Source organism: Chiloscyllium plagiosum, unplaced genomic scaffold (genome assembly GCF_037043375.1).
Source record: "Chiloscyllium plagiosum isolate Xiang-an unplaced genomic scaffold, Cpla_swu_hap1 HiC_scaffold_27, whole genome shotgun sequence".
In the NCBI taxonomy this organism is placed as follows: domain Eukaryota; kingdom Metazoa; phylum Chordata; class Chondrichthyes; order Orectolobiformes; family Hemiscylliidae; genus Chiloscyllium; species Chiloscyllium plagiosum.
In genome coordinates this window covers 28,000,456-28,014,748 of record NW_028270165.1, presented here as the reverse complement: position 1 = coordinate 28,014,748, position 14,293 = coordinate 28,000,456, and the positions used below count along the sequence as shown (strand labels likewise).

Here is a 14,293-nt window from a genome sequence, read left to right as displayed (position 1 = left end):
TGAGGAACCAGACGGCCTACTCCTGCCCCGCATTCTTATGCTCTTATGTATGTTATGTTTGCCCCAATGTGAGATCCTGAAGGGAGGTAGATTTAGGATTTCAGTCCAGACAGAGTCAAAACATTGTAAAGTGTGTTCTTATTAAGCACAAATACTTCCATAGGAGCTCTTAATCCTTTTTGCAAGTATAAATCATTGAGTTTTATTCTTGGGATTTGGATAGAGCTAACAAGGCAAACAGTTATTGCTCATACCCAGGTCAGCATTGAGAAGGTGAGATGGGGCAACTTCCTGAATCACTGCATTGCCTGAGGTGAAGGTGCGTCCGCAATGGATAAAGAGGCAATGAAGGAACATCTTCAGAAGTTTGTGTTTTTCTCCTGCCCTGCATATAATACAAGGTCCCCGTGTACTTCACAGAAAGCGTCTTTCACGTAATTTGAGATTGGGTCACACAAATTCGTTTTTAAGAAGGATGTTAAAGAATGACAGGGCAGTCTAAGGAGGGAATTGCAGAGCTTATCGCCACAGTGTGCTCACCAATAGTGGTTAAATTCAAATCAGAACTTAGTGCAATTAGTACAGCCTGCAATTCAACCTTTGAGGACGTTAGAGATAGTGAGGGGTGAGGTCGGTGAAGAGTTTGGAATAAAAGGGATGAGCAAGTTGAAGTTCTGTTTCATTGGAAGCCTGTGTCACTCAATGAGCAGAGGGGTGTTGGATGAACAAGTCTGTGTAACTCATCGTCATAGAAACAGGAGCAGGAGGATCAGGGCATGTGGTCCCTAGCACCTGAACTGTCATTCAAAAGGATGATAGCTGATCTGACATTCCTCACATCCATTTAACCCGTGACTGATCGAGAATCTATCTATCTCGGCCTTAAATCTACTCAAGGACTCTGCCCCCACAGCTCTCTGAGCCGAGGAATTCCAAAGGCGCTCAATCTTCTGACAGAAGAAGTTTTCCTTTATCTCAGTTGTAATTTGATGCCCCTTTTATCCTCTGGTTCTAGACTCTACCGTGAGGGGAAACATCTCAGCATTGACCCCGTCAAGCGCCTTAAGAATCCAATATGTTTCAATGAGATCACCCCTCATTCTTCTAAACTCCTGTGAGTTGGGTCCCAAACTGTTCAGCATTTACTCAGAAGACAGTCCCTCCATATAAAGAATCATTTTGTGAAAAGTCTGTGAACTGCCTCCAGTGAAATGACACCTTCCCTTAAATAAGGGGTTCTAAAATTGCTCACTGAACTCCAGGTGCAGTCCCAGCAGCACCTTGTACAGTTATAGTCAGAGAGATGTACAGCACAGAAACAGACCCTTTGGTCCAACCCGTCCATGCCGACCAGATATCCCAACCCAATCTAGTCCCACCCGGCCCATATCCCTCCAAACCCTCCCTATTCATATACCCATCCAAATGCCTCTTAAATGTCGCAATTGTACCAGCCTCCACCACTTCCTCTGTCAATTCATTCCATACACGCACCACTCTCTGAGTGAAAAAGTTGCTTCTTAGGTCTCTTTTATATTTTTCCCATCGCACCCTAAACCTATGCCCTCTAATTCTGGACTCCTCCACCTCAGGAAAAATACTTTGTCTATTTATCCTATCCATGCCTCTCATGATTTTATAAACCTCTATAAGGTCACCCCTCAGCCTCCGACGCTCCAGGGAAAACAGCCCCAGCCCATTCAGCCTCTCCCTGTAGCTCAAATCCTCCAACCCTGGCAATATCCTTGTTAATCTTTTCTGAACCCTTTCAAGTTTCACAACATCCTTCCGATAGGAAGGATACCAGAATTGCACGCAATATTCCAACAGTGGCCTAACCAATGCCCTGTACAGCTGCAACACGATCTCCCAACGCCTGTACTCAATACTCTGACCAATAAAGGAAAGCATACCAAACACCTTCTTCCCTATCCTATCTACCTGCATCAGCTATGAGCCTGCACTCCAAGGTCTCTTTGTTCAGCAACACTCCCTAGGACCTTACCATTAAGTGTATAAGTCCTGCTAAGATTTACCTTTTCAAGATGCAGCACCTCACATTTATCTGAATTAAACTCTATCTGCCACCTCTCAGCCCATTGTTCCATCTGATCAAGATCACGTTGTAACCTAAGGTGACCTTCTTCGCTGTCCACTCCACCTCCTGAAGTCAGACTTCCCTGCTCTTATACGCCAACCCTCTTGAAATAAAGGCCATTAGCCTTCCTGATTACCCACTTGACCTGTGTGGTAGCTTTCTGTTTTGTGCATGAGTACCCCCAACCCCTTTTCTGTCTCAGCATTCTGCTGTGTTTTTTCCCCATTAAATAATATCCATTCTTTTGCTCTCCCAAAATCAACAAATTCATATTTTTTTCCCATCATATTCCATTTGCCAACTTTTTGCACCCTTACCAATATCTGGGTGTACTGTTCACATCCTTTTTGTAATGTGTCCTTGCACCAGTTTTCAAACCATAACACTCAGTGAGTTGGGTGATATTGAATAAAGGTTTCTGTGTAATTCAGCGAGGTGAACGGTGTTGGATGAAGGAAAATCTGGTGTGTGAGAGAGGAAGCAGAATGTTTGGCTGGCCTCCTGTTTGTAGAAACATTTGATGTAGGAGCAGAGATAGACTGTTTGGTCCTTCAAGCCTGCTCTGACCTTCAATAAGGTCATGGCTAATTTGTTTGTGTTTTGAATTTTGTGGCCTCTCAAGCATCTATCCATGTCTGCCTTCAAAATATTCAAACACCACACCTCCAGCGTCTCCTGAGTTCCAAAGTTACACAACCATCTGATGGAAAATGGAGGCCTTGTGTCTACCCTAAAAGAGGAACCTTTAATTTTAAAACAGCATTTCCGCTAGCTCTGGACCAAAGACAGTGATATTGGCACTGACAGTGAGATTGCATCTTAGTATTTGAAAGTGAGAAAGTTCCTGCTCGTTCAGATGGCGGGGTAAGTCAGGGTGTTGTATGACCTGGAGGTGATGGTGTTGACATGCACCTGCTAGCCTGGGCCGTCTAGGTGATGGGGGTGAGCCGGTGGAAGATTCTGGTGAAGTTCTGGCTCAGTTGTTGATATATTAACTCCTTTACCATCTGCCCCTTTCACCTCACAATCTCCTTCCATTGTCACTGGCAAGCACTGACTCGTCTCCTTCCCTGAATGTTCACATCACTCCACAATGTTACCAGATTCATCAGCCTGACTTCACAACCTGTCTGGTGCTTGTGGGTTCCCTCTCACATTTTTGTTCTTCTGTTCGAAATCAATTTTTCAGGAAATTCCAAGAGGTGGATTTGCAATCAGCAAACTCGATCCAAGCATTGTTTCTTGTTGTGACAGAGTAGCTCCCTTTTTGTTTGTCGCCTGCTTATCACAGGAGTGTGACCATGGAAGGCCAAAGCACAGATCGCAATGGGGAGAGACTCTACACATGTTTGGTTTGTGGACACGCCTTTTGTCACTCATCTGACCTGTCAATACACCAGCGTAATCACACTGTGGAGAAGGTCTGGAAATGTGCGGAGTGTGGGAAGGGCTTCAAGTATCCATCCCTGTTGGAAACTCATCAGCGTAGTCACACTGGGGAGAGGCCATTCATCTGCTCTGAGTGTGGCAAAGGCTTTGCTGCATCCTCCACCTTGCTGTCACATCGGCGAGTTCACACTGGGAAGAGGCCGTTCACCTGCTCCGAGTGTGGGAAGGGTTTCACTCAGTCATCTACCCTGCTGTCGCACCGGCGCGTTCACACCGGGGAGCGGCCGTTCACTTGCTCTCATTGCGAAAAGGGATTCACTCAGTTAGCAAACCTCCTGAAACACCACCGAGTTCACACCGGGGAGAGACCATTCACCTGCTCCCTGTGTGGGAACGGGTTCACCCAGTCGTCTGACCTGCTGAAGCACCAGCGGGTTCACACTGGGGAGAGACCATTCAGTTGCACCCAGTGCGGGAAGGGGTTCACTCAGTCATCCCACCTGCTGAAACATCAGCGAGTTCACAAGGAATCACAGTGAGGGGTTTCTGCTATTTAAGCATGCCCAGGAATGAACCACAGACATTAGGATCTCTTTCTGAGGATGATATTTAATCAAATATAAAGACAAATCTACAGGATGAAGTTGAGAAAATAATCCCAACTCGCTGCATGTGAATGCATTTATACTGGGTAGAGATGTTCACCTGGACTGTGTGAAATTTTCTGATCCATCCAGAGTGGTGAAATAGCAATGACCTCCACTGTCAGAGTGGCTGTCCATCTCTCAACCATGTTTTCTGGGGTCTGTTTCTGATGTTTATAAACTCAAGTTTGATCATGTACTTGAGGTCAAGATTGATTAAATCAACTTTCTGTTAAACACACAGTGTGTCGAGTCTTTGTAGCATCTCGAAGACTAGTTAGCTCCTTTCAAAGTTTTTTTCTCTCTGCCATATCCTGCAACCTCAAAAGCCAGTGTGAGGAGCTCAGGGAACTTTCTTTAAACCATGACTGAGGCAGGTTGATTAGTTCCCTCTATTGTCTCCCTTAGTCCAGCGTGTCCAACTGTCTCTGACATTTTGATTAGATTAGATTAGATGTCCTATAGTGTGGAAACAGGTCCTTCAGCCCAACCAGTCCACACTGACCCTCCAAAGAGTAACCCACCCAGACCCATTTCCCTCTGACTAATGAACCTAACACTATGGGGCAATTTAGCATGGAAAATCCACCCTAACCTGCACATCTTTGGACTGTGGGAGGAAACCGGAGCACCCAGAGGAAACCCACGCAGACACGGGGAGAATGTGCAAACTCCACACAGACAGTCGTCCGAGGCTGAAATCGAACCTGGGTCCGTGGCGCTGTGAGGCAGCAGCGATAACCACTGAGCCACTGTGCTGCCCATTTTCCCTTGCTCTTTGCCATGAATCTATGCAGTTCTTTAGTTTTTCTCCCAATCATGTGCTGTCAGTGCCCACTGTATCTGCCTTATGATTGAAGGAAAATGGCTGCATAGTGACCCGGATTGGCAACTGAATTCTCAAGAATTCTCAACGGCTAGGAAGGACAAACACGAAGGAGGTGGGAGTTGTGCTGCCAAGGGCTAGGATCAGTCTGTCAGCGAAAGAGAATCTCCAATCAGAAGAACAACTTGTGCGTTTATTTGGGTGGGCAGAACAGCAGGGGCAAGCAGTTGGAGTAATTCCTGAGCCGCCAAATAGTAATAGTGGTGCGGGGCATGGTATTAATCAGGAGATGAGGGAAGCATGTAGCATGTTATCATGGGGCACTTCATTCACATCATCTAGACTGAGTAAACTAATTGAGCCCTGAAGGATCATTTTTACACTGGCATCCATTGACCAGTGGGGCTGCCACAAGAATTGATATTTGGGCCCCAGCTGTTCACAATGTTCATAGATGATTCGGAGGTGCAGACAAATTTGTGGCTGATAGAATCCACAGTCCCACTGAGCTTTCAAAGAAAAACAGATAGCAATTCCAAGGGGATTTAGGAGAAAGTGAGGACTGCAGGTGCTGGACATCAGAGTCGAGAGTGTGGCGCTGGAAAGGCCCAGGAATTATGCCCAAAACATCGTTTCTCCTGCTCCTCGGATGCTGCCTGACCAGCTGTGCTTTTCCAGCAGCGCACTCTCCAACTCCAAGGGGACTTAGTCAGGCTCAGTGAAGGAGCAAGCGCGTTTCGAGTTGGAAAATCACGTGGGGAAATGCAATATTATCCATTTTTGTAGGAATGCAGAGTTCAGTGCATGTGTAAAATATACCATAAATGACAAAAGTTTGGATGCTCAGTATTTTCGTATGTTCGTTTGTTGGACTTCTAATTACCAGTGCTGCCAAGGGCTTGAGAAGGTGGGTGAAAAACATTAAAGTATTCAAACAATCATGATTATCATGAATGGTGGTGCAGTTTCAACATCGTGAATGGCCTGCTAGTGTTTCTATGTTCCTGGATGCAATGAGCAGGGGGTGTTAATGCAAACAACAAAAGCAGATCCTTGTTGTCACTTCTGACCGCCAGATGGGATAACTGAGCAAGTCCATGGAACAGGTAAGCAACCACTGTCGTTGTCTGTGTTTTGGTCTTGCTGCACATTCTTTCTGCTTTTAAACCACTTCTCAAGTTCAGAATATATCGGTAGTCACATTATCAGTGTGAGCAAGTAAGAGTCGATGAATTCTTGCATAAAATGAAATTAGGAACCCTGAAACCAAGATAAGTTGTTGTAGAAACTGGCAGCATCCGGGGACAGAAAGCAGAGTTAACGTTTCAGGTCCAGATTTGGACTCGGAATGTCAACTCTGGTTTCTTGCTACAAATGCTGTCAGAGCTACTGCGTTTCTCCAGCATTTTCGGTTTTATATTCAGGTTACGATAGTCTTGACAATTCCAACTGCTCCTGAAGTGATATTTCGGTTTCAGTTTCCTGACGACAAATTTAATATCTGCTCACGTAACTCAGTGCCAAATATTGCTTTTATAGCACTCCCATGAAATGATTTGTAATTTTTATTATGTGAATGGTACTGTATAAATAAAAGGTCACTTTGTTGTGTTGGACATATATTGTTCCTTCATTGCTGTCTGAGACAAAGCCTGTCATTCTCGTCACAATGTCACAATATTTTTATGTACACAGTAATTTGGATCCTGGGACTTGACGATATATGTTGGTTATAGAATCCTACAGGATTGAAGAGACCCTATTGCCCGTTAAAACTATACTGCCAAAACAATTATAAATCTACACTGTCCCACTTCCAGCACCAGGCCTTTGAATGTTAGAACATTTTTCTAGTTGAAGCACTTGCTGAAGGTTGTGAAGTTACCTGCCTGGTAACTGTGAGCAGAGAGCTAAAGTGGACCTTTAACTGCAAATAGCAGCTTTTATTTTTAAAAAGGAAGAGAGGAGAACAAACGAACTGCAATTGGTTGATGAGGTCAAATCTGGAAGTTAATTGCAGGTTGACTGTTTTTCAAAAGTTATAATCGTTTGGGTTTTGGTGAGGCATTATGCTCAAACAAGTGATGAATGTTGAATGTGAACCGGCGCTGTGTTGGGAAACAACCAGTCTAACAAAGAAAAAACTAAGTTTACACTGGGTTTTGAACTGTGTTTAAATTGGAAGGGTTATCCCTGTTAGTCATAGAGGTGCGCAGCACTGAAGCAGACCCTTCAGTCCAACTCGTCCATGCTGACCAGATATCCTAATCCAGTCCCATTTGCCACTGCTTGGCTCATTGCCCTCTAAACCCTTCCTGTTTCTATACCCATCCAGATTACTTTGAAATGCTGCAATTTTACAGCCTCCACCACTTCCTCTGGCAGCTCATTCCATACACACACCACCCGCTACATGAAAAAGTTGCCTCTTAGGTCACTTTTATATCTTTCTCCTTTCACCTTAAACCTGTGCCCTCAAGTTCTGGACTCCCCCAATTCAGGGAAAAGACTTTTTCTATTTATCCTATCCACGCCCCTCATGATTTTATAAACCTCTATAAGGTCATCCCTCAGCCTCTGATGCTCCAGGGAAAACAGTCCCCGCCTGTTCAGCCTCTCCCTGCAGCTTAAATTCTCCAACCCTGGCAACATTCTTGTAAATCTTTTCTGAACCATTGAGTTTCACAACATCCTTCTGATAAGAAGGGGACCAGAACTGCACACAGTATTCCAAAAGTGGCTTAACCAATGTCCTGGTACAGCTGCAACATGACCTCCCAACTCCTGTACTCAATACTCTGACCAATAAAGGAAAGCATACCAAACGCCGCCTTCACGTTTCTATCTGCCTGCTACTCTACTTTCAAGGAGCTATGCACCTGCACTCCAACGTCTCTTTGTTCAGCAACACTCCCAAGGACCTTACCATTAAGTTTAACAGTCCTGCTATGATTTGATTTCCCAAAATGCAGCACCTCACATTTATCTAAATTAAACTTCATCTGCCATTCCTCAGCCCATAGTCCACCTGATCCAGATCCCGTTTTAATCTGAGGTAACCTTCTTTGCTGTCCACTACACCACCAATTTTGGTGTCATCCGCAAGCTTGCTAACTATACCTCCTGCATTCACTTGCAAATAATTTATGTAAATGACAAAAAGTAGAGGACCCAACACCGATCCTTGTGGCACTCCACTGGTCACAGTCGTCCAGTCTGAAAAACAACCCTCCACCACTACCCTCTGTCTTCTACATACGAGCCAGTTCTGTGTCCAAATGGCTAGATCTCCCTGTATTCCATTAGATCTAACCTTGCTCACCACTCTCCCATGGGGAACTTTGTTGAATGCCTTACTGATATCCATATAGGTCACATCCACTGCTCTGCCCTCGTCAATCCTCTGTTACTTCTTCAAAGAACTCAATCAAATTTGTGAGAAATGATTTCCCACACACAAATGAGGGGCTCATTCATGAAGAAGGGCTTATGCCCGAAACATCGATTCTCCTGCTCCTCGGATACTGCCAGGCCTGCTGTGTTTTTCTAGCACCACATTTTTCACCTCTTTCCAACTACATATACATCCTGTCCCTCAGGATTCCCTCCAACAATTTGCCCACCACCGACATCAGGCTCACTGGCCTATAGTTCCCTGGCTTGTACTTACCACCTTTCTTAATTAGTAGCACCATGTTAGCCAACCTCCAGTCTTCTGGCACCTCACCTGTGACTATTGATGATACAAATATCTCAGCAAGGGTCCCAGCAATCACTTCCCTATATTCCCACAGAGTTCTAGGGAACACCTGATCAGGTCCTGGGGATTATCCACTTTTGTGCATTTCTAGGCATGCAGCACTTCCTCTTCTGAAATATGGACATTTTTCAAGATGTCACCATCCATTTCCCTAGTCTATATCTTCCATATCCTTCTCCGCAGTAAACACTGATGCAAAATACTTCTTTAGTATCTCCCCCCACCTCCTCTGGCTCCATACAAAGGCTGCCTGGCTGATCTGTGAGGGGTCCAATTCTCTTCCTAGTTACCCTTTTGTCTGTAATCTATTTATAAAAACCCTTTGGATTCTCCTTAACTCGATTTGCCAAAGCTATCTTGTGTCCCATTTTTGCCCTCCTGATTTCCCTCTTAAGTATACTCCTAGTGCCTTTGTACTCTTCTAAGGATTCATTTGCTCTATCCTGTCTATACCTGACATATGCTTCCTTCTTTTTCTTAACCAAACCCTCAATTTCTCTCATCATCGAGCATTCCCTGTACCTACCAGCCTTTCACTCTAACAGGGAATATACTGTCTCTGGACTCGCGTTATCTCATTTCTGAAGGTTTCCCATTTTCCAGCCGTCCCTTTACCCGTGAACATCTGTCCCCAATCAGCTTTTGAAAGTTCTTGCCTAATACAGTCAAAATTGGCCTTCCTCCAATTTAGAACTTCAACTTTTCGATCTGACACCTCAGGCACCTACCTGCTTTATTTCCCAAGAGTAGGCCAAGTTTTGCACCTTCTCCAGTAGGTACATCCACATACTGAAACTGAAAATTGTCTTGTACACACTTAACAAATTTGTTTCTCAATTTTGCGCTATTATGGGGTGTATAATACAGCCCTAATAAAGTGATCATCCTTTTTTTATTTCTCAGTTTCACCTAAATAACTTCCCTGGATGTATTTCTGGGAATATCCTCCTTCAGTATAGCTGAGGGAAGATATAAAAAATGCCACTCCCCCTCCTCTCTTGCCTCCCTTTCTGTCCTTCCTGTAGCGTTTGTATCCTGGAACATTAAGCTGCCAGTCCGTCCCATCCTTGAGGAGAAAGTGAGGACTGCAGATGCTGGAAATCAGAGCTGAAAATGTGTTGCTTGAAAAGCGCAGCAGGTCAGGCAGCATCCAAGGAATAGGAGAATCGACGTTTCGGGCATAAGCCCTTCTTCCCATCCTTGAGCCATGTTTCTGTAATTGCTATGATATCCCAGTTCCATGTTCCTAACCGTGCCCTGAGTTCATCTGTCTTCCCTGTTAGGCCTCTTGCATTGAAATAAATGCAGTTTAATTTATCAATCGTACCTTGTTCTCTGCTTTATCCCATCCAATCCTGACTGTTTGACACGCTTCTTTTCTCAACTGTACCAGCCTCAGATTGATCCCTTTCCTCACTATCTCCCTGGGTCCTACACCCCCTCCTTACTAGTTTAAATACTCCTGAGCAGCTTTAGTAAATCTCCCTGCCAGTCTATTAGTCTCCTTCCAATTCAGTTGCTACCTGTCCTTCTTGTACAGGTCACTTCTACCCCAGAAGGGATTCCAATGGTCCAGAAATGTGAATCCTTCTCCCATACATCGGCTTCTCAGCCATGCATTCATCTGCTCCATCGTCCTATTCCTCCTGCCCTCATCAGCTCATAGCACTGGGAGTAATCCAGATATTACTACCCTCTAGGACCTCTTTTTTAAATTTCTGCCTAATTTTCTATATTCTCCCTTCAGAATCTCATCGTTTTCCCTTCCTATGTCATTGATTCCAATGTGTGCAATGACCTCCCGTTGGTCCCTCTCCCCTTTGAGAACATTCTGCACCCTCTCTGAGACATCCTTGATCCTGGCACCAGGGAGGAAATGCACCATTCTGATTTTTCGCTGCTAGCCACAGCTGTCTGTACTTCTGACTAGAGAATCCGCTATCACAATTGACCTCTTGGAGCCCAACGTACCCCTCATTACATTAGAACCTGGCTTGATATTAGAAACTAGGATGTTGGTGCTACATTCCCTATGGGGACTCCATAGTTAGGGGGACAGACAGGAGGTTCTGTGGGGATGAGAGAGACTCACGGTTGGTGTGTTGCCTCCCAGGCGCCAGGGTTCGTAATGTCTCCGATCGTGTTTTTGGGATCCTTAAGGGGGAGGGGGAGCAGCCCCAAGTCATGGTCCACATAGGCATCAATGACATAGGTAGGAAGAGAGATGGGGATTTAAGGCAGAAATTCAGGGTGTTAGGATGGAAGCTTACAGCTAGGACGAACAGAGTTGTTGTCTCTGGTTTGTTGCCCGTGCCATGTGCTAGTGAGGGGAGGAATAGGGAGAGAGAGGAGGTGAACACATAGCTACAGGGATGGCGCAGGAGGGAGGGTTTTGGATTCTTGGATAATTGGGGCTATTTCTGGGGTAGGTGGGACCTCTACAAGCAGGATGATCTTCATCTGAACCAGAAGGGGACCAATATCTTGGCGGGGCGGGGCGGGGGAATTCGCTAAGGCTGTCGGGGTGGATTTAAACTAGTCCAGCAGGGGGATGAGAACAAAGATTGTAGTTCGAGTATAGAAAAGGTTGAGAGTAGTGAGGTCCAAAATCAAGTTTCAGGGACGCAAGATGGCACCAGCAGAAGTTGGTTTGAAGTGTGTCTACTTCAAAGTCCAGGAGCATCTGGAATAAGGTGGGTGAACTTGCAGCATGGGTTGTTACCTGGGACTTCGATGTTGTGGCCATTTCAGAGACATGGATAGAGCAGGGACAGGAATGGTTGTTGCAGGTTCCAGGATTTAGATGTTTCAGTCAGAACAGAGAAGATGGTAAAAGAGGGGGAGGTGTGGCACTGTTGGTCAAGGACAGTATTGCAGTTGCAGAAAGGATGTTAGGGGACTCGTCAACTGAGATAGTATGGGCTGAGGTTAGAAACAGGAAAGGAGAGGTTACCCTGTTGGGAGTTTTCTACAGGCCTCTGTATAGTTCCAGAGATGTAGAGGAAAGGATAGCAAAGGTGATTCTCGATAGGAGTGAGAGAGACAGGGTAGTTGTCATGGGGGACTTCAACTTTCCAAATATTGACTGGGAACACTATAGTACGAGTACTATAGATGGGTCAGTTTTTGTCCAGTGTGTGCAGGAGGGTTTCCTGACACAGTATGTAGACAGGCCAACAAGGGGCGAAGCCACATTAGATTTGGTACTGGGTAACGAGCCTGGTCAGGTGTTAGACTTGGAAGTAGGTGAGCTCTTTGGTGATAGCAATCACAATTCTGTTATGTTTACTTTAGTGATAGAAAGGGATAGGTGTATACCACTGGGCAAGAGTTACAGCTGGGGGAAAGGCAATTACCATGTGATTAGGCAAGATTTAGAAAGCGTAGGATGGGGAAGGAAACTGCAGGGGATGGGCACATTAGAAATGTGGGGCTTATTCAAGGAAAAGCTCCTGAGTGTCCTAGATAAGTATGTACCTGTCAGGCAGGGAGGAAGCTGTAGAGCGCGGGAGCCGTGGTTTATGAAGGAAGTGGAATCTCTGGTCAAGAGGAAGAAGAAGGCTTATGTTAGGATGAGATGTGAAGGCTCAGTTAGGGCGCTTGAGGGTTACAAGGTAACCAGGAAAGACCTAAAGAGAGAGCTCAGAAGAGTCAGGAGGAGTCATGAGAAGTTGTTGGCGGATAGGATCAGGGTAAACCTGAAGGCTTTCTATAGGTATTTAAGGAATAAAGAATGATGAGAGTGAGATTAGGGCCCGTCAAGGATAGTAGTGGGAAGTTGTGTGTGGAGTCAGAGGAGATAAGGGAAGCAACTAAATGAATATTTTTCAACAGCATTCACTCTAGAAAACGACAATGTTGACGAGGAGAATACTGAGATACAGGCTACTAGACTAGGTGGGATTGAGGTTCACAAGGAAGAGGTATTAAAAATCCTGCAGAGTGTGAAAATAGATAAGTCCCCTGGGCTGGATGGGATTTATTCTGGGATCCTCGGGGAAGCCAGGCAGGAGATTGCTGAGCCTTTGACATTGTCTTTAAGTCATCATTGTCTACAGGAATAGTGCCAGAAGATTGGAGAATAGCAAATGTGGTTCGCCCTGTTCAAGAAAGGGAGTAGAGACAACCCTGGTAATTATAGACCAGTGAGCCTTACTTCAGTTGTTGGTAAAGTGTTGGAAAAGGTTATAAGAAATAGGATTTATAATCATCTAGAAAAGAATAATTTGATTAGGGATAGTCAGCACGGTTCTGTGAAGGATAGGTCGTGCCTCACAAACCTTATTGAGTTCTTCGAGAAGGTGACCAAACAGGTAAGATGAGAGTAAACCGGTTGATGTGGTGTATATGGATTTCAGCAAGGCGTTTGATAAGGTTCCCCACAGTAGGCTATTGTACAAAATGTGGAAGAATCGGATTGTGGGAGATATAGCAGTTTGGATCAGTAATTGGCTTGCTGAAAGAAGACAGAGGGTGGTGGTTGATGGGAAATGTTCATCCTGGAGTCCTTGGGTCCACTGCTGTTCGTCATTTTTATAAACGACCTGGATGAGGGGTTAGAAGTGGGGGTTAGTAAATTCGCAGACAACACTAAAGTCGGTGGAATTGTGGATAGTGACGAAGGATGTTGTAGGTTACAGAGAGACATACATAAGCTGCAGAGCTGGGCTGAGAGGTGGCAAATGGAGTTTAATGCGGATAAGTGTGCGGTGATTCACTTTGGTCAGAGTAACCGGAATGCAGAGTACTGGGCTAATGGTAAGATTCTTGGGAGTGTAGATGAGCAGAGAGATCTCGGTGTCCAGGTACACAGATCCTTGAAAGTTGCCACCCAGGTTGACAGGGTTGTTAAGAAGGCATACAGTGTTTTAGCTTTTATTAATAGAGGGATCGAGTTCCAGAACCATGAGGTTATGCTGCAGCTGTACAAAGCTCTGGTGCAGCCGCACTTGGAGTATTGCGTACAGTTCTGGTCACTGCATTATAAGAAGAATGTGGAAGCTTTGGAAAGGGTGCAGAGGAGATTTACTAGGATGTTGCTTGGCATGGAGGGCAGGTCTTACGAGGAAAGGCTGAGGGACTTGAGGCCGTTTTCGTCGGAGAGAAGAAGGTTGAGAGGTGACTTAATAGAGACATATAAGATAATCAGAGGGTGAACAGGGAGAGCCTTTTTCCAAGTTTGGTGATGGCGAGCACGAGGAGGCATAGCTTTAAATTGAGGGGTGATAGATATAGGACAGATGTCAGAGGTAGTTTCTTTACTCAGGGAGTAGTAAGGGTATGGGATGCACTGCCTGCAACGGTAGTAGATTCGCCAACTTTAAGTGCATTTAAGTTGTCATTGGACAAACATTTGGACGTACATGGAATAGTGTCAGTTAGATGGGTTTCAGATTGGTATGACAGGTCAGCGAAACATCGAGGGCCGAAGGGCCTGTACTGCGCTGTAATGTTCTATGTTCTATTCCCCTGAGAATCCATCACTCCCTACATTTCCTAAAACAGCATAATTGTTTGAAATGGAAATAGCCACAGAAGACTCCCGCACTACCTACCTACATCTCTTGCCTTTCCTG

The 14,293-nt window shown here is 45.1% G+C and overlaps 1 protein-coding gene across 7 annotated transcripts in view; it reads left to right on the top strand.

Moving 5' to 3' along the window:
- The window catches only part of LOC122543494 (uncharacterized), a 112,973-nt gene extending 108,611 nt beyond the window's left edge, over positions 1–4,362 (top strand). For 4 of the 7 annotated variants that reach the window (XM_043682241.2, XM_043682242.2, XM_087974240.1 and 1 more), the window contains one exon: positions 3,288–4,362. In XM_043682241.2, the coding sequence (XP_043538176.1) occupies positions 3,400–4,026 (627 nt within the window). In that variant the 5' untranslated portion in view covers positions 3,288–3,399 and the 3' untranslated portion in view covers positions 4,027–4,362. The remainder of the gene's footprint in view (positions 1–3,287) is intronic. The other 3 variants (XM_043682240.2, XM_087974242.1, XM_087974243.1) reach the window with 1 other exon arrangement.
- The last annotated feature ends 9,931 nt before the right edge of the window (positions 4,363–14,293 follow it).